The 26,066-nt window shown below is 49.1% G+C and overlaps 1 protein-coding gene across 1 annotated transcript in view; it reads left to right on the forward strand.

Moving 5' to 3' along the window:
- The first annotated feature begins 15,969 nt into the window (after nt 1-15,969).
- Nucleotides 15,970-26,066, forward strand: part of FCHSD2 (FCH and double SH3 domains 2) — a 121,462-nt gene continuing 111,365 nt past the window's right edge. Inside the window, exons 1-3 of the mRNA XM_040056123.2 lie at nt 15,970-16,156; nt 18,399-18,496; nt 20,219. Coding sequence (XP_039912057.1) covers nt 16,136-16,156; nt 18,399-18,496; nt 20,219 — 120 coding nt within the window. The 5' untranslated portion in view covers nt 15,970-16,135. The remainder of the gene's footprint in view (nt 16,157-18,398; nt 18,497-20,218; nt 20,220-26,066) is intronic.

Consider the following 26,066-nt stretch of genomic DNA (forward strand, 5'->3'; position numbering starts at 1 on the left):
TTCCGAGCCAGGTTGAAGTCCCAGCAGCTTCCAGCAAGCAGGAGCTTACCAGCTTCACTGCTCACTGCAAGGAAAAACTTTTCCCTTCCCTTCCTTTGCTTTTTCTCACATTTAACCACTTATTTGGGTGTGAGGGAGATGGAAGGAAGGTGTCAACCCTCACTCACCTTACTCATTTCTGTCCTTCACGCAGATCACCTATCACCCAGGGGACCCAAAACCAGAGCCTCCCTCACCCCAAATCTCCTTTTTCCAGCTCCACAGCAGCTCAAACAAGCCCAAGGAAGAGGCAGATGTTTTAAATCCTGTTAAAAAGAAAATGATTTGTGCAGCTGCAGCACAGAAGACAGAAGCAATACCCAGCGAGCTGACCTGGAAAGCAGCCCCACGTTTCCCTCCGCGGCTTCATTTTTCAACTGTTTTGGCAGCCCGGCAGGTTTCTAAGACGCTTTCAAAACATTTCCATGTTGACTGGCGGGTAGGAATGCGATACAGGAATGGGTGGACCGGGAAGGTCAGGCTGGCCACAGCAGAGCCTGCGCTGCACCCACAGGTGAAGCTCAAACATGCAGGGAGACACCAGCAGAAGTGCTGGAGACAAGCTGGCATATATCAAATATCTTATTTTTGTTTGTTTTTTGTTTGTTTGGTTGGTTTGTTTTTTGTTTGGTTTTTTTTTTTTTTTTTTTAGTTTTATTTTGCTTTTAAAGCCATAGGTGCAGCAAGTAAGAGAGTTTGGGAGTGTTGGGCTGAGCCTGGTGTTGGCTGGTGGGAGAGGAGAGGGTGAGCACTCACCTCAATCTGTGCAAGTGCAAACTGATGCCCTGATCCCGCCTTGATATTTCCTGGCTGGAAAGATGTTCAGTCACCTAACAGACACAGAAACCTGCCCTGTGTGACTAGGCTTGCTGGAGGGACATCCCATGGGAGCAGATGTGATTTTGCAGCTTCCCAGGATGCCTGAATTCTCTCTCCAGGATGTTCTTATTCAGGACCATCCACAACCTTCTAGGGGCAGCAAAAGCCAATGAAGCTGGAGAAAGAAACCTCTGTTCATGGTGCCATGGGGATGTGTGGAGATGAGGTCAGGTGGGGCTGGAGAGAGACAGGGGATCACCTTCCCAGCAGCCACCCGAGCTCCAAAATAGGGTGGGTTGGTTGGAGGTGGGAGCTGGGGCTGGAAAACAGAGTTGGAAAACCCCTCTAAGATCACAGAGTCCTACTGTTAACCCGGCACTGCTGTGTTTGCCGCTAAGCCGTGTCCCCAAGTGCCACATCCACACATTTCTTGAACAGTTCCAGGGACTGTAGCTCCACCACTTCCCTGGGCAGACTGTTCTAATGCCTGACCACCCTCAAAGTCAAGAAACCTTCCAGAATATCCAATTCAAACCTCCCTGGTATAACATTTCCTCTTGTCTGTGCCAGGAGCCAGTCCCTCTGTCCATCCCTCATCCTCACACGCTCTGGGGGAGTCTTCACCTGCCACCCCTGAGACTGCAGCACCCAGGAGGTGGTGCTGGATGGGTGCTGAGCACAGCTGAGCACACTCTGCTGCCTTTCCCACCCTTTCCCCACTGATCTCTTTAACAGGAACTGACAAATGAGCGCAGACAGGGCACAGGGGACATTTGCCGTCTGGGGTGGTGCTCTGCGGGGAAGAGGGAATTGGAGGAGACCCGAGGCATGTGATGCAAGCATCGAGCCTTGAGCACGTTGCTTCAGTGTAGGGAGGGCTTTGCTCTGTGTCTGTGGCCATCTGGGTGTGGATTTTCTCTTCTCCATCAGCGGCTGGGGATTTCTTTTTGCCCAGCTTTCACTTCCTCTCCACTGAGCGCATGTACTCTCCCCTCTTCCTCCTCACCATCAGGAGGGTGATGGAGGTGCCACTCACTTTTCCTCCGAGCTCCTGCATAACCCAGGCTTTCTGGACGGGTTTTCAGACTCCAAGGGCATTTTCCCCCCTCAGGATGATGCTTGCAAAGAGGGGTAGGGGTGCTGCCACGACCTCCCAGGCAGCAGGATCTGCCTGCTGGGCCCTAAAAACACAAGCATCCCGCTGTAGCCAAAAATGTTGCTTCTAGAAAGACCATAAATAAATAAACACCTCACACCAGGGCACGTGTGTTAAAATTAACCCGTAGGCTTGGGCTATGTGTGCCGTGGGTTCCCAGATTCACAAAAAAAGTCACAAAGCTCAACGAGGTCAGCTCTGACAGGGTCGTCTCTGCTTCTGTTGACTCCATTGATGCCTTTCTTAGGAGCAGAGATGCAGAGATTTCTGCCAAATTTCATGACACTTCCTCTTCCTCTGGGACTGCCTAGAAAATAGTAAATAAGACAGATTGAAAAAAAAACAAAAAACCAAAACAAACAACAACAACAACAACAAAAAACCCAACCCAACCCAACCCAACCCAACCCAAACCAAAACAAACAAAACCCATTCAAGGTCTTATTCAAGAGGGTTTGAGTGAGTTGTAACAGCAGGAGCTGCTGGAAGAGCTGTCCTGGAGGACACAACTCGCTGAGGAAGGAGGTTTTGCACTGATCCTGGCATTCAATAACACAAGTAAACACACGTCCACACGTCCTCAAACCAAGTCCTCCTAAAACCAGCAGCAGTGACCCATCCACATAATGGTCCCGGCCTAAAATAGTCCTGGGGGAGAGGCTCTCCTGAAAAAAGGCTCCTTTCTCCTCATTTCTCTATTTGCAGAGCTGCCCAGGAGCTGTGCAGGAGTGGTCCCAGCTGTGCCTGCACCCTGGCAGCAGCAAGGTGGAATTCAATGGGCATGGACAGCTGGATTGTGGGGTCCAATCACCCCCAAATTTTGTGGGATTACTGCTCAGCTGACCCACCAGCAGCTCACCCTGGGGGTGGAGACACAGCCTGGCACCACGATGGATTTAGCTCCAGCTGGAGATTGGTTCAAGGGATGGGCCGGCAGGGCCCCCATAGCATCCCATGTCTCCCATTTTTCACCCTGTCCTCATGAAGTCCACAGCAAAGAAAAACCACAGAGAGGCTCAGGAGCAAGTTCCCATTGGTGCTGGAGAAAAAGTAATTTTCCAGTAGTTCTGTGGGCCGTTATTTTTGCTCCCAGCTCCCAGCAATGAGACCAGGGAGACCAGCACAGGGTCCCACCCTGGAACCTCTTTGTTTGAAGAAAAAAATACTTGTTCTCACTATGGGACTTCTGAAATCACTTCCTTCCCCTTCTGCTCCAAAACAACCCTTGTGTCCTCAGGGGGATTCCCGCTGAGACACCCCAGGTATGGCCCTGCACCCCAGAAAGCCACTGCTCCCCATGGATGCCACACATCCTTATCTGGCTCAGCCCAGAAAACAGGAGGTTTGCCCAGCCCCAGTGAGTCTAGCCCAGGCCTGGAGCCCCCTTGGAGATGTCCATCTAAATTCAAACAAATTTCATTTGGTGTTCACTTCAAATGGGTGAAAGAATCAAGCCAAGTGTCCTTTTTAGAGCCCAAACTGATCACGTGGAGGGTTGAGGGGTGGGTGAGGATGGGGAGGGCACCACTACACCTTCCCAATGCCCCAGCAAGCCTCCTGGGTGACCCATCCTGCTTCCTGCCATTTGGGAGGAGGTTGGTGACGTCCTCCCACACTCAAGTCGTCCCTTAGCAGCTTCCCCATGGATACAAACCCTGTTGGAAAAAACCCAACATTAGATCAGCTTTGATTGTCAATAAAAATAACGGAATCACTGAGGTTGGAAAAGACTTTTAAGACCATCGGGCACAACCATTCCCCCAGCACTGCCAAGGCCACTACTGACCCATGTCCCCAAATCCACATGGCTTTAAATCCCTCCAGGGATGGGGACTCCAGCACTGCCCTGGGCAGGAAAACTTCCCTGCAGAGGATGGATGCAATTCACCTTCTCCATTTTAAAAGCCCTCCAACGTTATTATTTATTTTAAAATTGCATTTTCCTGTATTTTTTCATTTAACACACCTATTACACCCAAAATGGAGTCTTGAAGTGGAGAGTTCTGTGACCCCTGTTTTCCCGGCCGGAAGAAAGAGGGAAGTTGGGAAATTGGGTCCGCATGGATTTGTCCCACCCCGAAAAGGGAAACCAGCCCTGAGGCTCATTCCCAGCTGGAGTCCTTGTCAGGAGGCCAGTGTTGTTATCTAGGGCCTGGCTGGTGTTTCTTCTTTGGATCTTTGCCACTGCAGTTAAAATATCTCTCCCACCACTCCCAGCATGTAAATGTCACGTTCCAGAGATTAATCCGGAGCCTCCCAGGCCGGCTCCTTGGCTCGGGCTCCCTGTTGGGACTGATGGGGAGCAAAAGCGTGGGGATGCTGGGTGTGCACTCCCAGTGCTGGAGATCCCCTGGCCAGGAGTGGGCCTGTCACCAGTGCCAGGTCCAACGTCCTCCGTGAGCTGGACACGGAGCTATGGACAATTCTGAGCTAAACAGAAGCCAATTCCCCCTGCTCAAGTCGTTAATTTCATGTAAATCTGCTCCTAGCCCTCAGCCAAGCAGTCCTGGGAAGTCCAAGTTTGCGAAACGAGCTTTGGAGGCATCGAGTTTGTTTGACCAGCTCCTACAGCTGGTCCTGCGCATGGTTTTTGTCCAAAAAAGCCCTGGAATGACAGGAAAGGGTTTCCAAGTTAAATACAAGAGGAGAGTAATCACGTGCTTAAAGGAATGGGTATCTGTGAGACCATCTCTAAATGAAGGGATAGGCTGTGCCTAAGGAGCAGAGGATGTTTGGGCAAGGAGAGAGGGAAGGGGAACACAAATTCCATCATCCCCAGAGAGAGAGCAGTCTGTGACACAGGTGATGGGAAGGTCAGTGGGACCTGCAGTGTGTCCTCTGCAGAAACACAAACCTTCATACCAGCATCCTTTTCCCAGCTGGATGGACCAAACCTGCAGCACCCAAATGGGCACAAAGCAGCTTAGGACAATACAAGGGCTCCTTCCCCATGTCTCCCAGGGCTGCTCCTGGTGTCAGCAGGGCTTTTCCAGGAGAGGGGATGGTGGTGCTCCCTGGAACTGCTGCCTTATTCTCCTCTCGTGATGAGGAGACCTCTTGGAGGAAGTTTTGGTTATCCTGGCAGTGCTGCTGACACGGACACCACCGATATTCCAGGCTGAAGATAAGAGAAACTGTTCCACCACAAGCAGATTGTGCAACCTCTGTCCTCGGAGCTTTTCAAGGCCCAATTGAATAAAGCCCTGCATAACTTAGTCTGACCCCAGAGATCCTTTCCAGCCCAACTTATCCTGTCATCCTCTGATCCTCTGATGGATCAGCACTGTGACCCTGTCTCCTGTGGATCCTCATGGGTCCTGTCACAGACTGGGGGAGTCCTGCTGAGTTTTGCTGAGGACAGCAGAAAGTCAAATCCCTTTCTTTCAGCTTCCAAATGAACTTCAGCCCACAACCTTCTATGAAATCCAGTAAGTCTGGACTCTGAACCCTCCAGCTGGTGACATTTAGCGGCACTCACCTCAGGTTGGCAGCTGTCATTAACCACAGCCCACATGCAGAAACAGGAGAGCTTCATTGCCACTGGGATCTACCTCTTCCTGGTTAGGAAACACCATGAGGAAGACCCTTCCCCTAGCTAAGAGCCTGCAGGTGTTTCCTGATGATTCCAGGCACGGGGACTGTCCAAGTTGTCCCTTTCAATGCGTCAATCATGGGGTGTCCATGGCAAAGTTTTGGAGACATAGATGGAACCCTCAGGGCTCTGTGATTTTTTAGAACAATTAGATCATCTGATAAGGAAACCCCAGGCAGAGATAATTTTGGGAGCAGGTATTTCCAAGGGAAGTGGATAGAGATTTCTCTCCAGATAGATAATCACCAGGGAGAGGGATTGCCTCGAGTTTACACAGGAATGAGTCACTCACCTTCCTGTGGCAGGAGGAAACCCTCGGCACATTGGCACTCCGTGGACCTTTCCTTTGGAAGGAGGCCGCTATTTTGGGACACAATGAAGCTACAATGCTCTGCTTCTTCCCGTGCCCCACAGGGCCAGCAGTGTGGGCTGGGGAATCCCCAGCACAGTGGAGACCCTCCTCACCACCCTGGCTCTGTGCTTCCTGCCCCACCGTGGAGGGAGGGCAGCAGATGGAGCCGGGGGGAAAGTGGGCAGCTCTGGGCAAGGCTCAGTCCTGGTGCTGACCAGGACAGGGGAGAATGGCTTCCCATGGCCAGAGGGCAGGGATGGACGGGATATTGGGGAGGAATTTCTCCCTGTGAGGGTGGGGAGGCCCTGGCACAGGGTGCTCAGGGAAGCTGTGACTTTTCTCGGATCCCTGGCAGTGCCCAAGGCCAGGTTGGACACTGGGGCTTGGAGCACCTTGGGATAGTGGAAGATGTCCCTGCCCATGGCAGGGGGTGGAACTATGTGACTTTAAAGTCCTCTCCAGCCCAAACTATTTGGTGATTTTCCATGAGAGCCATGAGGAGTTGGGATGTGAACATCTCACACCAACGTGGTTCTAGGGCGTGTGGGAAGTCTGTTGCTGCACTGGCTGCCCTCTGCTCTGAAATTCAGCTCTCACTGAGAAACCCTAAACCCCAGTGAGACAGAGGATAAAGGGCAGGATTGTGGGACCAGCACCCACAGGAACTGGGGCATGAGCTCTGCACCACATCCTGGCATCCCCAGAATAACTGGGGATGGCAGGGTTCTCTGCTGTCTCTGCTCCAAGCCTGACCTTCCATCAGGTCGGGTTTTGTCAAGGACAGGCTTGACAGCCTCCAAGGATGGAGATTTTCCTACTCCCCAGTGGGACCTCTCCAGCTCCTCCATCAGCCCTCAGCCCAACCATGCTCCCTGACCTGGTTCTGCTCCCAAACTCCCTGAGCATTCCCATTCCATCATGCAGGCGGTTACAAGAGCTCTTGAGCCTGTCCTGGCACTCCAGGACTCCCTGGAGCATGCAGGAGAGGATCTCCCAAGTGCAGCTGCAGTGGGACGTTGCATGCGTGGGATCAACAGCCCACAGCATTGGGTTAACCCTTCACATGCCTTCTCCTCCCAGCTGTCCAGAGGACAGCACTCAGGCCATGCCCCTGTACCTCTCACTGACATCCTGATGGCACCTGGTGTCCCCAGGACCCCAGTGAGGAGTGAGTAGACCCTCGGGGAGGATTGGGATGAGGAGACACAGAGGGCTGACGAAAACGTGGATAAGGCAAAGGGCTCTGTTTCGGTCTCGGTGAGATCAGAAGCAGGTTGGTCCAAGGGACAGCCTATCCCTGGGAAATGCCTTCTGTGGTGGGAAAAGGGATGCTCAGAAGACAAACCTCCCAGGCAGTGCTTCCTTCCCGACCGCGGTTGGCTAATCCACCTCACCTGGGGCATGGAGGTGCTCTGCGTCAACAAAGTTCACCTCAGCTTGTGCAACCACGGAGTTACCCTGTCCTGCTGTGTATCCCAGATGCCATCCCCGAGCTGGGAGGGCAGCACGGGGCTGCCCAGGGCGTTCCCACCTTGCAGGGTTCCGCGTCGTGTTCCAGCCCGAGTTGGGACACGCCACCGCCAGCAGCCGAGCGTGGCACAGCAGCTGAGTCAGAGGAGCTCGGCCAGCCCTGCATGGCATTTCTGGGAGTCTGGGCATGTCGAAAAGCAAACATGGGCAGCAAAGTGTGCCTGCCAAGCCAGCAGCAGCAAGGATTGGGGAGAAACCCTTATTTTGCATGGTCTAGATGCATCCAGGGAGATCTGGGGCTTCATGGCACAGTTTTGCTCATGCAAGTGCTGGCCAGATCATGGAATCATGGGATGGTTTGGGTGGGAGGGGACCTCAAAGATCAGCCAGTGCCACCCCCTGCCATGGGCAGAGATACCTTCCCCTGTCCCAGGCTGCTCCAAGCCCCAATGTCCAACCTGGCCTTGGACACTTGGAGGGATTCAGGGGCAGCCACAGCTTCTCTGGGCCCCCTGTGCCAGGGCCTGCCCACCCTCCCTGCCAAGAATTCCTTCCCAATATCCTACTTAATTCTGCCATCTGGCCATGGGAAGCCATTTCCCCTTGTCCTATCCCTCCGGGTCTTTGTCCCTCTCCAGCTCTTCTGGAGCCCCTTTAGGCATTGGAAGGGGCTCTGAGGTCTTCACAGAAGCTTTTCCTCTCCAAGCTGAAACCCCCAGCTCTCCCAGCCTGGCTGCAGAGCCCTTTCCCGGAGCTTTCCTATGCCCCGCATTCCCAGATAGACATCTTCTCTCTGAAGGGCCAGTGTAAAGCTTAACCAAGCTCATGTTTATATGCCTCCAAGTGTTGGGACTTTCCGGATTTAAGATCTGCATTTGTGGATGGGCAAAGCAAATGGATTAAGTATTTCATGGAGTTAAAAGCCGGCACAAATTCCTGTTTCATTTCCCCTGTGACTCAGAGATGAACACTCACTCCCTGGCATGGCTCTCATGTTTGCCATTGTTCCCCATCAGCTATTCCTGGGGAAAAAGAATCTTTCCCAGGGCCATCAAAGCAATGCCCTCGAAGAAGGAAAAGCAATTTTCTCAGGAAAATCACAGGTCTTCGTAGTGGAGAGGGGCTGTTTTATGCAGGTTATGTGTAAACCCAGATGCCAGCTCAGCTGAGCCCGGGCTTATTTAGAATCACAGAATCATTAAGGTTGGAAAAGCCCTCTAAGATCATCGTGCCAACCATTAACCCTGACCCTTCGTGATCACCACTAAACTGTGTGCCCAAGTGCCCTAACTCAGTGCACTCAGGCACTGATAATCCACTAGGAATCATCTTTGGGAGGGCAACATGAGGCTGTGCTCTGTCTTTTGATGATAAACCAGCACTGAATTTGTATTTGTAAAGGGTTGTTGCTGCTTTCTGGTGCCCAGCCTGAAAACAGTAATCCAAGCTCACAGAAAACTCAAACCACTCAATAGGTCTCCATTTTTGCATTGGGATATTAAATTAGGGGATTACTTATTGTTAAAATGCTTTGATTGGTAATTACAGCCATAGTGTCTTACAGCCATTATGCTCCAGGAGCATAAAAATCCCTGCAGACCTTTCTTATTCTCTTTCACATTTTTGGGTTTTCACCTCTCCACCTCTCAAAGCCTCACCCTCTAAATAACATCGTTTCACTGGCAAAAATAAGCAGCAGAAGAGGCCAAGTGGCAGGAGTGGGGTTGATCTCTGTGTCTTTTCTCATTTACAGCAGGGATAAACCACTTTTGCCCTCAGGATGGAGCTTTGTGGTCACTTTGCTTCAGCAAGCAGGATGCTGCAGCCCAGAGCATCATCTCTGGGAAACAGAGAGGAACAGGAATTAAATCAGCTGGAGACACATCAGCACATTGCTCCCACCACTTCTCCTTCATTCAGGAAGCTTTGGTTCCCTGTTTTGTGTGAAGATCCAGCTCTAAACCCACACCCAACCTCTGGACGGAACATGCCAGGCCATGCACGGAATGGTGGGAAAAGTTCTGAAATTGCCTCACGCCTCATTTTCAACTCCGTGTCCAGTTTCACTTCCTTCCTAGCCTTGGAAGAGGGTGGGTAACTCCAAGATCTCCATGGCTGGTGGCCTCTAAAGCCACACATTCATCTCCTGATGTCCTTTCCTTCTGTCTGCATCAAGGAGCTTCTCCTCATCCAGGTCCAGTCTCCTTGCAAAAGGAGATTTCTTAGGGAGCTTCCTCTCTGCTTCCTTTACCCAGTGTCAGGGGAAAAATTGACAGAGACACCTTTTTGCTGGGAAAAGGGAATCTGTGTAGGATTTTTACCTTTATTCTCCACCATGAGAGTGGTGAGGCCCCAGCATAGGTTTTCCAGAGAAGTTGTAGCTGCCCCATCCCTGGAAATGTCCAAGGCCAGCCAGATTGGAGCAACTAAGCGGGAGTGGAACTGGATGAGCTTTGAGGTCTTTTCCACAAACCATTTTGTGAGTCCATGATTTGAGGCTGCATCCAGATCCCAAGGTTTGCAATTCCCCTTGGCTGAACAAGAGCCGAGCTCCCGGGCTTCACAGCTGGGATTGTTGAGGTTGGAAGGGGCTTTTCCTCAGGAAGGACACAGCCTCTTCCCTGCCTCCCTGGCTGTAGGAAGAGAGGTGGAAAAGGGATTTTAAGGTTGGCCAGGGTGAATGGAGGCATCTGCATGAGAAAGCACCCCGAGAAACTCAGTGCCAGGGTGGAGGGGATGGCTGGTGCTGATAACCAGGGCTGCAATGGGATGTGGCCTGGTGGGGAGCACTGGAAAGGAGCCATCCCTGTCCAGCCCAGCAGCTGTGGGCTGATACAGTTCCTGAACCCCAGGGAGAGCAGTGCTCTGATAAGGGCAGGGAGCAGCCAGGTGCTGGAATCTCCATCATCCTCCTGCTCTAGATTCCAACCAGCTCTTCCCACAGCACTCCTGACCCACACACATCTGATCTGCATGTCCTGTCCTTCCTGAACATCCACTATGGATGTAGAATGCAATCCAGTAATCCCTTTCCCTCTGCAGCTGTAAATAAGGAGGAGAAGGGCTCCTGACATCTTCTCCCAGCCACACAATAGCCTTGAGCCCTGTGAAACTCCTGGCCCCCCAAAACTGCTCTCAGACACATTTTTGTAGAACCTCCCTTCAGGTGGTTATTCACTCTCTGTCCAAGATGGAATTTTTCTCAGCAGCCCGGGAGGGATCATAGAATCACAGTGTGGGTCAAATTGGAAGACACCTCAGAAATACAAAATTTCTAAGGATGGGAAGGACCTGTGAGACCATCAAGCCCAACCATTACCCAGCACCACTATTTCTACCTTTAAACCTCATCTCCAAGTGCCACATCTACACATTTCTGAACACTTCCAGGGATCTAGGGACAGCCACAGCTTCTCCAGGTACCCTCTGCCGGGGCCTCAGCACCCTCACAGGGAACAATTCCTTCCCAATGTCCATTCTAACCCTGCCCTCTGGAAACCATTCCCTTTGTGCTGTTGCTCCAGGCCTTGTCCAAAATCCCTCTGGAGCCCCTTCAGGTATTGGAAGATGCTCTAAAGCCTCCCTGGAGCCTTCTCTTCTCCAGGCTGAAGAGAAAACTCTGAGGAGACCTTATGGGTGCCTCCCAATGGAAGGATCCAGGATAGCCAGCCCTCCCCATCTCCTGCCCTTCACAGGACACCATCCACCTGCAGATAAAAATACATCAGTGGGAGCAGGCAGGGATGGACCTGGCCGGGGACAGATAATGCTGGGATCACAGCAATGTGCCCCGGCGAGTTTCAGATTACACATTAACAGGAAACGAGGGAGAGCAGCCCTGAAGGTGACGCACGACCAGGCAGGGAATTTATAGCAGGGCTGCAGACGGGACAGCCTCATCCCGACGTGCTCCTGGCAGCTGCAGGGCTCTGCGACCCGGACACACTGAGACTTTTGGGATCACATCTGTCTCCATCAGGCCAGAGCCAATTCACAGTAGGGTCTGCAGTGTGACAACTCGTACTCCCAAGGAAGGTGTGGGAAATCAAATGGGGACTGTAGAAAAGATGGGGACAAACTTTTCAGCAAGGCCTGTGATGATAGTACAAGGGGTGATGGTTTTAAACTAAAAGAGAGGAGATTTAGTTTAGATACGAGGTGGAAGTTTTTCAGAATAAGGGTGGGGGCATCCTGGCACAGAGTGCCCAGAGAAGCTGTGGCTGCCCCTGGGTCCCTGGAAGTGTCCAAGGCCAGGTTGGATGGGGCTTTATGCCAGCAGAGAAGGCAAATTAACTTCAAAGCACCAAGAAGCACCCGGATAGCCTTGGAAACACAGCCACACTGGGATGGGGCAAAGGGCACCCACCGAGTCCTGCTCCAGATGCCTTGTGTTCGCGTCTGGTCACACACAATCAGAGAAAGAGCAGGAAAGCTGCCAGCTCTGGGAGGAAAACAAACCCCATAAACCTGCCAAGCGTCCCCGCTCTGAGATATTTACACTTTCAACGTGTTCTCATGGAAATTAATCCCAGTCTCACCCCTGCAGGTACGGTAAACATTAGAAGTGAGGAATGGGGAGAGGCCAGGACAGCGGAGCAAGGGGAACAAAGTTGTTTGGGTGTACCAGCCTTCCCCGAAATGTGGTGGAACAGGCCCAAGTGGGACGTGGCAGGGCTGCTCGGGCTCCCTTCCAGCCCGGCTGGACCTCCAGCCCCCCGGCCATCCCAGCTGCCCAACGGGTCCTTCCACCCCACTGTGACCTGGAGGAGGCTGGTTCCATCCCCTGGGCTCCACAACAGCTCCCTCAGGGTTTCCTCAGTCTGCATCAGGTTACAAGGAGCCCCGAAGTGTGCAGTACGCAAGGAATTCTTCGGACGGGGAAAAATGCATCATTCCCTGTGAATCTTATTTTCCCCGTCCGTAGAATTCTGTGCTTCCTGCCTGCTTTATGAATCTTGTTGTTCTTCCCAACCCATGTATTTTCTTTCCTCTTTTTCTTTACATTTTAAAGTATCTCTTTGTATTTTTCTTTCCGGGCAAAAAGCGGTGAGCGGTGTCAGCCCCTGAGCTGTCCCTTTCCCGTGGCCGTAGGAGCCGCGGGATTCGCATCCACATGGCACCCCCACGTGGGGAAAGCCTGGAGGCGCCGGCCCCAGCCTGACAAAATTTCCTTTTCATGGAAAGAAGGAAGGCAGGCTGGAAACACCTCGTTCAGTGCCGCCATGAGCTTTGAAGGCCGGGAAGAAACACTCAGAACAGAATGGTGGCTGTCAGATGATGTTAAACTCAATTCGTGGCTCTCCTGGGAGCGGTCGGGAACATTATGGACTAAGAATGGTCACAAAATTGCTGACTGGTCAGGAAATCTTGCATTTTCATAAGTTTTGGTCCATTTGCATACTGGGGATTAATTGTCCAATTACAGCTTCAGGTTGTGAGATCCCATCCTTCTTGTTCCTCGCTTCAGCCACCCTTGTTTGTGCTGTTGGGCTGAAAGTTGTCCTTGGTCCTCAGAAGGAGAAGGATTTGATTTGTCTCCCTGTTCTCTGAAGAGAGCTGACTGGCACTTAATGTGAGGCTCAGAACTAAGCAGCACAGAACGTGAAAACATGAAAGCTAAAACTTAAGGCATCATCACCGGCCCAGCAGCAGGTTACAACTCGCCGGATTCCGCTCGGAAGCGCATCCTAGCAGCCAACCTCCAACACGTTGCAGGTTTTTTGGACTTAAAAAGGTTTAAACCCCTGCAGGGATTAAATTCAGATGTGAAGAATCAACAGGCCCAATGGGACAACGGAGCAGCCGCTTGGGAGCCGGGATCCAACGTGTTGCCTTCGCCTGGGGATGGGAATCAAGGGGGCTCCATTCCCTAAAGTTCCTCTCCAAATTTTGCTTTTATGGCTAAATTGTTCTTACTTTTTTTCCTTTTCTTTTTTTCTTTTTCTTCTGGATGAGGGGTTAAGCTGCTGTTTTCAGCTGTGGCTTGTCACCATCAGCTGGAATTTGGCTCTTGGGGTTTTCAACCTTGATGTCTCATCTCTTCTGGGGTGCCCCGAGAGGTGTGTATTGCTCTGGGACTGTGTTCTGTACTCTCCCTCATATAAAACTGAAATAAGGCAAAATGAAATTAAATGAAATCAAATAGAATGAAATAAAAAATGAATTAAATTAAATAAAACAAAATTAAATTAAACAAAATAAAAGTCAATAAAATATAAAATAATAACTGGTCTAGTGGATGGTGTCACTGCCCATGGCAAGGGATGGAACTGGATGATCCTTAAGAGTCCCTTCCAACCTAAACCATTCTGGAATTCCATGAGACTCAACTGCCTTCAAGTCCTGCAATCAGAAACGAGAAATCAAAGAATAAAGGCTCAGCATAAGCCGAGCTCAAATTATGCTGTGAAAACAAGTATTTTGAGAAAATATACAACACTTGGACACTTATGCTATTGACCTTTTGATAATCTTTATTTCATATCCTTTTTCTCCCCTATTATCAGGAGTATTTTTAAAATGTGGAGGAGCCATGGGCAGCTACAGGAGGCAGCTCCATCAGGATTTATCATCCCAGATGCTAAATCCTCCAGGACTCACGTCGAACCTACAGCACTCCATGAGTCAGGCTTCAGGGAATCTGCGGTCAAATAGATAAAACATAATCCTTCATGGAAGAGTACAAGCAAATAGTGGAAAAACAACTGCACAATGAGGGAGAATGATATATCTGCCTCCAGGCCTGGTACCTAAAATGCTTCTCAGTCCTGCATGCAAAAGTCGGGGCATGATTTTTTGAGCAACCTGGGCTAGTGGAAGGTGTGCTTGCCCATGGCAGGGGGGGTGAACTGGAGGAGCTTTAAGGTCCCTTTCAGACCAAACCATTCCACGATTCCATGAAGGGCTGCACATGCAGATCCCATCCCCTTGCAGCCCCAATAGAGAGATGCAATATATTTTCACAGCATCTGCTGATGCACCAGGTGTCGCTTATCATTTCAATTTTCCCAGGGAGAAAGAGTTAAGACTAATTAGCAGTGGTACATAGACTAATAGCTGGAGGGGAAAGCAGAATTCGAGTTGTATTTTAGTTTTAGGGGTGGTTAAAGTGTCTTTAAAGGCGAGGGGTCATTTTCTGGGAGCTGGAGCAAAGCAGCTCATCAATAATGAAGGAGCTGGCAATAGAGCAGCGGCAGCAATGCTGGAGCACTTGGGAAAATGCAATTATGGGAATTGCCTGACGCTCTGCAAACTGCCCTGGTAATTTTCTTAAGGGAAACAGCCAAATGCATGTTAATATTTCAAAGATTTTGTAGCAGCAGAACTAATAGGCACAGACCAGGAATTTCAGTGCTGAGGAGGGGGGTTAAAACCCCAAAAATACTTCTGATCAGAGGATTTTAATTCACACGCAGTGAAACATGACAGGGCTGGGAGCATCACTTCTGCCTCATGGGCTCCCTGCATCTGCAATGCTCAAGAGTTCAGCTTTGTTTTATTTTCCTTTGGTTAAAACCAGCCCCGTGCAAAGGCTCGTGTCTGGGTGCCCAGCTCCCAGTGTGCTACCCTTGGGATGCACCAGGATCTGGGTGAGCGTCAAGGGATTCTCCAGCTGCTCTCAGGGGGTGATGGTCGCTCAGGTATTCAGCTCAAGTCCAGCTCTTGCTGCCCAGCTTTGTTTGGGCAGCCTGGAAAGTGCTGGAGGGAAGGGGATGGCTGCTTTGTGCTCGGGAGCACCCCTGGAGCGCACACCCCGGCACACCTGATACACACCCCATTGTGCACACCCATGCCCCCCTCCCCATAACCCCCAGTGGTGTCCCCCACTGTGTCGCCTATTGTGTCCCCATTGTGCCCCCCACGATGTCCCCATTGTGTCCCTATTGTGTCCCCACTGTGCCCCCCACGATGTCCCCACCGTGTCCCCCTCGTGTCCCCTCCCGCCCCTGCCCATGGCGGCCGCTGGGGGGCGCGCGCAGGCCTCGAGGCGGCCGCTGGGGGGCGTGCGCAGGCCTCGAGGCGGCCGCTGGGGGGCGTGCGCAGGCCTCGAGGCGGCCGCTGGGGGGCGCGCGCAGGCCCCGAGGCGGCCGCTGGGGGGCGCGCGCAGGCCTCGAGGCGGCCGCTGGGGGGCGCGCGCAGGCCTCGAGGCGGCCGCTGGGGGGCGCGCGCAGGCCTCGAGGCGGCCGCTGGGGGGAGTGCGCGCAGGCCTCGAGGCGGCCGCTGGGGGGCGCGCGCAGGCCTCGAGGCGGCCGCTGGTGGGGGGGGGTGCGCGCAGGCCTCGAGGCGGCCGCTGGGGGGCGCGCGCGGCCGCCGCGCGCCTGTGGTTGCGTTGCTTTTGCGTCTGTTTTTTTTTTTTTTTTTTTTTCCTTTCTCCTTCTTCCTTTTATTTCACTCCCCCACTCCCCCACGTCTTTTCCTGAAGTCTCTCCTCGCTCTCCCTCCGCCGCCTCTTTTCCCTCGCCGGCTCCCCAAGCGTCGGGACGCCGTTCCGCTGCCCATAAGGAAGAAGCGGCCTCCCCCCGTCGCCCCTCCCCGCCTCCATCCCTCACTTCCCCGCCCCTCCCGCCGACCGGGACTCGCCCCGAACCGGGAGGGAGACGCTCGCTGCCCGCTCCTCCTCCTCCTGCTGCTCCTCCTCCTGCAGCGGGGGCCGCATCCTGCTGCCGGGGGGGAGGGAATTGATGTGGATACCCAGCGCAGCACCACCATGCAGCCGCCGCCGAGGAAGGTGAGACCCCCGCCCGGCGCAGGGGGCTCTGCACGGAGGGGCCGGGGGGCGGCCGGGGGTGGTTATGGAGGGGCTGCGGCGTGAAGTGGGGTGGGTTTGGGGTACGGGGCGGTGTGGGGGCCCGAGGGCGCGGGGAGGGTGGGCTGTGCGGTGGGGGAGGCTGCAGGGAGGTTTGGAGAGGGAGCGCAAGTGCTGGGAAGGGAGTGGGGGGCGCAGCGGCGAGTCGGGGGCTGGCGGGGCTTTGGCGAGAGTGGCCCTGCAAGGTGGGTCACGGGGAAATGTCGGGGGGTTGCTGGGGACTGGGCACGGAGGGAGGGTGGGGTGGGATGGGATGGGTTGGGAGTGAGCTCTGTAGGTAGGAGAGGGCTGGGATGGGGTCGCGCTGGTGAGGATGGAGGTGCAGGGAGGCAGCGCTCGCTCAGGGACCCCCATCTCCAGCGGGGGCTCTCCAAGGGAGGCGGAGGGCTCGGAGGGGGTCGGTGCCTGCCGAGGGCTTGGCTGCGTGGAGGAGGCGTTGAGCCTGTGCCGCTCGTGGGGTGCAGCCACGGGAATTTCGGGGGCTCGTGTAGCGTGTCGGTGCCAGCAGCGGCGGGTTGGTTGTCTTGGGGAAGAAGGTCACGTCTGGAGTTGATCCAGGGACGCAGACTATCCCGGCGTGTGCCAGCAGCACACAGGAGCACACAGGAGCAGGGACGGCCGGGATTGCACAGCGTTTTCACACACGTTCCCGCGTGCGATGGGAACGAGCTGCAGATGCACCGGGAAGGCTCTTCGGACCCTGCGGTCCGTGGGAATGTGGGGTGCTGCCCACCGAGGGGACTGGTGTGGGAGCAGAGGCAAGCAGGAATGGAAATTGGGGATAAAGGCTGTGCCTGGTGTGGCTTGTCTGGGTTGGCAGGTTGGTATCTGGGAGACCTGAGCTTGAGCTGCTCGGTGGTGATTTCTGGGCTGGTCGTTTTGGGATTTTTGCGGAATGGTCGTGGTGTGGGGAGAGGCTGCTCCTGTGCAGGCACCGGGGGAAGGAGCTAGGCGAGGCTGAGATCTGTGCCTGTTCCATGTCCGTGATGCCGCCCGCTTTGGGGTGCTCCGTGGTCCGTGATGGTGCAGCACCGTGGAAATTTTCCATGTGACACTGGGATTTCTCTGTGGGGAGCAGAGATTACCCGATTCTCCCATTTAGCAAACCCCTGCAATAATGACCAGGTGGGGAGGGAACATAAACAGTATTCCCTTGTCATGCCTAGAGCTCCCCAGTAGCCCTGGCAGGCAGCTGCAGTGAAGGTCTCTCCGTGGCTCATTCCTGCCTCCCAGCCTCTTATTTTACAGGTGGACTCTGCTGTTGTCAAACAAAGCAAATTTAATTTCAGTTAATTCCATTTTAGTCTGTGTTTGGTGGTTTATTTATTTTACATGTGTGTCGTTCTTTGCCTGTATTATTTCATTTATTTCCATCACCTGGGTTGTGTCGTGTGGGTTTATTTATTTTGAGTTTGGATAAAACCAAAAATGCCGAAAATTCACGTTAAAAATAGATGCTTTTTCTCCTTAAAGTCAGGGGCATACATGTGATTTATTTTTTTGGTGTCATGTGAAAAACTTGTCTTTATGTGATGTTGTGATTCAAGGGTGCTTGTTGCTGGGGCATGGTTTTCAGAGTTAAAATAGAGAAGCTTACGAGATCCAGGATTTTTATATTTTTTTCCAGGCTAGTGAAGAAGAGGGATATGGGTGCCCTCTTCCTCTGCGAATTTCTCATGCCTCTGCAGTAACAGTTTGGCATTTCTGTCCTCATGAATGCATAATGTGTTCAGAGATACTGGTGACCATTTTTTAGGCCCATACGTGGATTCCCTGTGATCACTAGAGGACTTTAAATGCCAAGACCTCTTGTTCTATAAAAACCAAGAACAAAACAATTCTGAGGTTCCCTTCCAAAATCAAATAGTTCCCAGTACCTGTGCCATTGGTGCTCTCTGCCAGTTACTAAGTAGGTTCGCAAAATATTGGAATTTTAGCAGTGCAGGGTCACAAGGCTCAAAGGAAAATTACACCAGTACTAAAAACGTAAAGTCAACCTTCTGAAGCCTTTTCCAGTTTGTTTGTTTGCTTTCGTGTTGAAATGTGACATGAGCTACAGAAAATATAAGCGGTCCTTGGGCTTGTTTGTTTGTTTCCTTGTTGAAATGTGACATGAACTACAGAAAATACAAATGGTCCTTCGGTTTGTTTGGGTTTTTTGTAGGTGAAAGTTACACAAGAGCTGAAAAACATTCAGGTTGAGCAGATGACAAAACTTCAGGCCAAGCATCAGGCAGAATGTGACCTACTGGAAGATATCAGGTAAGGCTACAGAAAATGTTACCAAAATTCCTTTAAGGTCCAGTTTTTGGAAGAACATTTGAGTTACAAAATTCAGGAACTGACGATGGAATTTCCTCTTTGGATTTCCTGCTTTTAGGCTGTTAAAGTTTTGACACAGCTGGAAATTATAACTGGAGCTAACACAATGCAAACCATTTTTTCTTCTCTTCAATGGGGGAAATGTTAAAAGAAACTCACAAACAACATCCAAAAAGCATTGGTCTTTTCAGCAATATTTATTTACATAATATTCTGAGACTTTGATTTACCAGTTGTAAAAGGCTGCTAAAATTACTAAAATATTTTAAAGCCACTGATGATTTATGTCTCGCTAGAGATAGTTTTGAAAAACGCTTTCAAGCAGATTGCATTTTTTAACAGAAAGTTACAAGAAGATATTTGCATTTATAATTTAAAACTCTGCATGGATTCAAAACAATGGAGAAAATCCACATTACAATCAGTTGTGGGGGTTTCATTATTCCTTTTACCTAATGTGATTTGCTTCTCCTGAAATTAAAGGTTTGCTTTTAGCAAAATATGGTGGGAGTGGGTACCTGGCATTATATAGAGGATTGATCATTCAGTTTCCTGTAAAATATTCAGCAGAAGTCCATTGCTGCCCTACTCTTTTTGGCAGTGGATAGTCCATGTGTTAATTATTTAAATGAGATTTCCTGCTTGATGTTTATGTATTAAATGCAAGTGTTTGGCTTTGACAGATGAAGTTCTGTTTGTCTCACTATCAGTGTCCTCCATAAATCAGAATGTCAAGGCTGGAGCCTTTTCTCAGCCTCGTTTTCTTGGGTGTTGAAACAGTTTTTTGTTGGTTTTTTTTTTTTTGTATGGGAAAGATCACAGCGTTCATTTCCTCAGATTAAGATTATTCTGGGGAGTGTGTAACTCACAAATGCTGAGTAATAAGTAACAGACTGATCCAAGGAATTTTCTCCCCTAGATGGAAACTTCTTTTTAGATCATCCAGGCTGGGTACTGCTGCTCTAGATCAGGTTTTGTTAGGACTTGCTGTTTTTCAGGAGCTTATGATCAGACTTCTGTCTGTATTCTGCTGAAAGATGGCTTAAGCCTGTGGATACAAACCCAGGAAAACGTGAAAATGTCAGCTTAAAATATTTTCCTTTAATGTAATTTAATTTCTGTAGTTAATTAAATTTCTGAATTTTAATGCTGGGGATTAGGAAGCTGGGTTAATATGTTTAATTCACTCCCGTGGTCACTGAGTGTGTTCAGCATTCTAGTTGCAGAATTGCTCCTGGATTTACACATTAAACATTCTTCCAGTGTGGGATGATCCAATGGGGTATGACAGCTCCGTGGTGTCAGTGATTTGTCCAAATATCAGATAAGAGAATTCAGAACCGGGGAATTCAAGGTTAAAAGCATTTGCTGAACAAGCCCTGATCTTGGTGTGTGAGGCAGAGGCCTTTGAATTGGGAAAGGGGAAAGCCTTAGGAGCTCCATGGTGTTGGTCATGGCGTGATGCTCCTGTGAAAAGTTGGGTGTCAACCTCACCCTAATATCCCTTTAATTTGTGACTGGATTCGGGATATGCAGCCACCATGGTTCTGGAGTGTTCCAGAAAACTGGAACCACACGCAGGATCTTTTTGTCTCCGGAAGGAAGGTTTGTTTTTTATGGAAAGCACCCTGCTGTTATCCAAAAAGTATGGAATTTGAGCAGAGTGCCATTTGTTTATCAAGACTCAGAAGAGTTTGGGTTCTTTGGTAGCGTTTTTGAAGCTTTCAGGCACTGCGGGAGCACAACTTTGTACTTGGAATTCCAGAAACTGAAGTGCTGCAATGGCAACAGGAAACACTGAATCAGGGCTTGCAAACCAGTGATTGAAAATGCATGTTTGAAAAAATAACTTTATTGTGAATAATTGCTTCATTTGTTGGCATGCAAGTGCAAGCATTCAAATCACATTTTTTGTATCGCTTCAGTTGGGTTTTGTGTGCAACTAAAGAGAAATGATAAGAGGGAAAGATCAGAAAGTTCTCCAGCAGAATACATCTATTGTCTGGTGTATTAGCAGATGATTTTTGGCAGTCTACCAGCCCATAAAGCAGGCTTGCAGTTCTAGCAGCTTTGATATCTTTATGCAAAACTGGGGATTCTTGGTCAGGGTTGAGGTATATGTGTGTGTAACTACCCTTTTTTTTTAATTGGATGGCTTTTGACGCTATGTAAAATTCTAGTATTTATTTAAAGAAATACCCAATGTCCATTTCAGTCTTAAGAAACTGTGTTGTGTTCCTCTGTGGAAGCTCAGTAGCACTAAAGCTGAAGTCTCTTTCCGTGACTTGACAAGACTCTAATAAAAAATGTGTTTGAAATGTGTTAGCAGATCTAAAAATACATTTCTGTGTTTATAATCTCTGTTTGGCTCTTTGTGTTACATTTCTTCATACTCAGTAACTGGGGAATTTGGGGAACAAGTGATTCAGGATGCTTTTAGGGTCTTTGGCTTACTTTTAGGCATGACATGTGTTTATTTTCTGTAGCTCACTAAAGCTGTCTCATGCTTTCATGTGGGAGATCCATGTTGGCATTACTATAGAAAAGGTTGTCTTTCTGCCACTGCGATGGAGAAGAAGATTTTTTCCTTGACAGCTAAATGTAGGTAAATGTTGCTGTGATCCAGAAACCCTTCAACTTTTATGGCAAGGAGTCCTTCACTCCATCCACACCGGCTGCTTTTAGGCAGTGATTTTTTTCTGGTCTATGAATGGCTGAATTTATCAGAGGTGTTAGAAATATTCATGTATTTTATTTTAGTTTTAAGATTGCCTTACTTGACTGGTGGTAGTAAATAAGTCGCAGCCAGGGTGTGCAGATGCTCTTGGTTTGCTGGGACACAGGGATGCTTTCCTTTTGTGTGTGTACCAGTGCCTGCAGAATTGTAAAGAACTCTGTGTGATTCACATTTTAATTCAGCTTGGCATTTCTGTGAGGTATTTATGTGCTACAGACTTCATAAACTCATTAAGTGATAATTGCTTTGCATTAAAGGTTGGGTCTTGCTATTTCAAAGGCTTGGGGTCTGCTTTTCCAAAGCACTTGTTTATCCCTTTCAGGTTTTGCTGAGGTATCCTAAAATGTCCTTTTTAAAACTTCTTCATGTTTGTGTTTTGCTAGAGAGAATGAAATTGTGCTTCTCTGTCTTTTTTTAACTTTAGTCTGGACTAAAGATGAAGGGCTAGGTCCACTAATTCTGCTGCAGCACAGGGTGGGCAAGTTCTGTGGATCAGGGAACTCACCCACCTGAAATCAAACCTTCCCTGGCTTTTCTCCCAGGTTTTTTTGGTAAATCCAGTCCCTGATGCAGTGTGGCATGAGAGGGAGGAGCAATGATGAGTACCTGAGGACGGAGAGGGAAAGCAAAGCTGCTCAACAGCAGCCCCGGTTCACACGGGTTTAGAGTCACTGTGTAACCCCAGCCTGATGCCCCTGTAGAAGGCACAGCTGCTGCTTTGTGAGTTACAGCTCTGGAAAATTCACCTTATTTAAGTCTTAACTCGTTTTGGCTGTCTGGATATGTTGATCTATGTCGCTTCATCCTTTTAAGCTGTTTGAAATGAGATGTAAAGATTGCCTGATTTCTGGCTGAGGTGGAGTAACAATACAGTCCTTTCATTTGCTGGCTTCTGAATTTATTTTTTTTCAGATTTGTTTTCACATTCATGTTTTAAAAGGAATTGCTGAAAAGACAGGCTCACAATCTACTTGTGCTTCTGATACGGATGCAAATCTATTTACAAATACTTCCTCCTGTTTCCTTCCCTCTTCTGACCTTGTGGGTTCTGCCTTCTGACATTTTAATAAAGCTGCATTTCTCTGTGTCATTCACATTTCTCTTGCTGCTGCCTTGCCTTTGTGGGGTCCCTTCTAGCTCAGAGTATTCTGTGATTTTTCTATCTTACACCCTCTCCTCCGAAGCTCTGCCTTCTGAGGATCTGATCTCCCTTGCAATTTGTCAATTTCGTTTTTTGTTTGTTTTTTTTTCCTCCCAGGTGCTTCATCTCCTCCCTTTCTTTATCCATTTCTGACCTTGTGAATTTCAATTAGTTCTCTATTTCTGAGATTCTTTCCTATTTGATGTTCAGCAGAGCCACAGAAGATGTGTTAAGCCAAGTAGGGAGATCTTGTGGCTCTTCCTTACCAATCTGAGCCCTTCCCTGTCTTGGATGCTGTTGCTGGGCTGTCCCTCCTGCAGGTTGTGAGGGAAGCAGTAATTCCAGGGCAGGATTTGTGTTTCTGTGCCCAGGATGAGGACAGAGAACTCCTTCGATGGCTCAGCCTGTCGTAACAAGCCAGAGCAAGCAGCACAGATACTTAAAAAAAGAAAGTAAAAGTATGAATGAATTTACATCTGTAGCCAGCCAGTTCCTGCCCGTTTTAACATGTCATTTTCTGTGCTCAATTATGCTCCATGGAAGCTTTTGCTGTTGGATATACTTTGTACTCCCTGGTGGAATTTGTGCTCCTGGAATCTGCCTGGCTGTGTTGGCAGGTTCCTGATAAGGTTTATGGCGGCTGAGTCTGGAGTAGAGACTAGCAGCAGTTCCAGTTTGAAAATCTACAGCAAGTCTACAAGATCCCTTAAAAGATTCTGTGTTAGGGAAGAGCCTTGTGGAGCTGTGGGAGGAGGAGCAGATGGAGAAAAAAACTGTAAAATAATGTATTTACATGTGAGTGTAGCCATATGTATTAGAATTCCATAAGAGATTCTGTATAATTTGGAGAAGTCTCTGCTTTTCCTGCCCCCAGGCACGGTGGTGGTGAGGAGTTTACCTTTTCTTCCTGTTCTTTGCGGTCTGCAGCTGCAGGGAATGCAATTTATTTGGATATTCCTGAACCTGGGCTCGAGAGCGTGTTTGCCTCTGGCTAGCTGGTGTCTGATAAAGCCCTTTTTAAAAAATTCATCTATCCATAAGTGGGTCTGTCCCTTTTTTCTCTTTATCCTGCTGTGAAATGTGTCCTCCCTTTTCCCTTCAAGGTCATCCCCTGCATTCAGCAGATGCAATTCTCGCCTCTGGTGTTTGGGGCTTTATTTCAGCAGCAGCAGAGTGATTTGCTGTGCTTACAGGTTCTGAAAGCTGCAACCTGCCCAAGTGGAAAGCAGCAGAAGAATCAGAAAAATTCCCGAAAACAATGTTGTTGTTGTTTTTTTTTTTTCTGGGGTTGACTCACACTTGAGGCTTTCCTTTGTGTGACTGAAATATTTATTTCTTTAAAACTTCCAATTTTCTTAGGAGCTGATGACATTTCTTTCCTCCTGGGCTGATCTTTCTCACCACTAGCGATGATTGTGACTTTTATTTTGTACTTAATTTTTTTCTTTTCCCAGGCTCTGCTAATTAGTTGAGGACACACAATTCTTTGCTGTAACACTAAAGAAGCAGGAATTTCAGAATTTTTGAGAAAAGTTGGTGCAGTTACTTCTGAATAATATTCCATATAAAGATACCACAGAATCTGTGGTCTGGGCACGTTACCTATAATTAGGCAGGGCTTTAATGAGATGCTCACATTCTTGACGGAATTAAAATCTGGTGATGTTTTGACTGGAACTGTTTGAGGGAAGCTTGGAATGTGCTTTAAAAAAAGCTGTTGCCTACTGGGTGTGGAAATCCAAGTTCTGAGCAAAAAAAGAGGAGTTTTAGTATAAACATAGTCACAGTGTAGTGATTCAGGCCTGTCTTGGCACAGTGGAATTGAGAAATGGACGACATTCCTTCTTTTTTTTAATCCCTGATATACAAAAATTAATGGATCTCCTGGGTTAGTATTTCTGAGTACCTTTCGGTTGATATGTGTTTGGTGGTTTTTTTAGCTTTTTTGTAGCAGAACCAATAGTGTAAAAAAAGCCCAACAAACCATTTCTCACGCCAGAATGAAAATTCTTTTTTTCCCTTTTTTTTTTTTCTCTGAGGTTTGCATTTGAATGAGCTTTTTTTTTCTTAAAGCAATTCCAACACATGCTCTGGAAGTCTGATTTTTAAGGACTTTCAGGAGAACCTGGGCTTGTTCTGTTAAGCTGTGGTGTGACTTTGTCTTCCAAGACGTAATAAGAGGATTTGAGTTCTGGGTACAACTCCTTGCCAAAAGTTGCGTTTTCACTTTTGACTCGTGCCCTGTTTTTAAGAAGGAAGTCTTTAGTTTGCAGAAAGTCGTGTGGGTTTAGGTTTTTTTTTTTTCTCCTGAATTTTATCCAGGCATGGCTTTTCCTGGACCTAACTCTTGTTTTTCACCACGATGTTACTTGGCAGAGCTCTGGAAACCAGCAGCTGCCCTGAAGTCCTGTGAAGTTGTCTTTGGTACAGATTTTTATGGGGACAGTTGCAATATATGTTATTAAAATATATGGCACAGGGTAGTTCTAAAGGAACAGAAAGCTCTTCCTTTGATCCACTTGTTCAAACTCAAGGTGCTTCTTGGGTTTTCTTTCTTCCTCCTCACATCACTTCTGTGGTGAAGGCTTTCCCTCAAGGCTTTCCATCCCAGCTCTTATTGCAAACCCCTGGGTGTTAGGGGAGTTGAAGGCATTGGGGACGTCCCACAAACCTCACGATAAGCTGTGTTGGAAAGAGGAAGAGCATTCTTCCCATTCCAGGCACAGTCAGTGTGGCCTGGCTTGACTTCCTATGGTGGTGTGTTGTCACAGAGTCATGGAATATCCTGATGGAATGGGCCCATCAGGATCATCCAGGCCAACTCCTGGCCCTGCACAAACCACCTCCTGTGCCTGAGAGCGTTGTCCAAAGGCTTCTTGAAGTCAGGCTTGGTGCTGTCACCATTCCCTGGGGAGCCTGTTCAGTGCCTGACCACCCTATGGGGGAAGAGCCTTGTCCCAGTGTCCAGCCTCAACATTTTGTTCTGTTTAGTTTGGTGCCAAAAGGTTTATTTTGCAGGTTTTGCTGCCTTTGCCAATATCCCATCAGGACATCTCAGAAACCTTGAGCATTTTCAATGCTAGCATCCTGAAAAACGATGGGAATGGGATAACCAAATCCATGTAAATATTCCTTGTAGGGGAAGCAGAGGTAAAAAGAGAGGTTGTGACTTTGTTTTGTTGTTTTTTTTTTTTTTTCCCGAGAGGTTGTGACTTTGTTTTGTTATTGTTTTTTTTTTTTTTTCCAGAAAAGGACTGATGTACCCTGGCTATCTTGGCTGCAGAGTACTTGGTGTCCTGACTTTTCTTGTCATTCCCAGTTTGTCCTTGAGATCAGCCTCTCCTGCTCCCAGTGAACTTTTGACCCAACTAATATCTTATCTTCCACGTGGTGAATTTGGTTTTCTGATGAATATGCATCTGATTTTTTTTTTTTTTCTTAGTAAAATCAGTGACCTCATTTAATCATCCTGATTGCTTTCTGCATGTGAAAGCACACAGGAAAGGTGTTCTGCATTTATACTTCTAAAAACTGGCAGTTGAAAAAAGGTTAAAACTTCACCAAACCCGAGTTGCTCTGGTCAAGTGTTTGCAGTATAAACTGGTTTATAATGGCTCAGTGTGGTGCTCTTC

Source organism: Hirundo rustica, chromosome 2 (assembly GCF_015227805.2).
Source record: "Hirundo rustica isolate bHirRus1 chromosome 2, bHirRus1.pri.v3, whole genome shotgun sequence".
Lineage (NCBI taxonomy): Eukaryota > Metazoa > Chordata > Aves > Passeriformes > Hirundinidae > Hirundo > Hirundo rustica.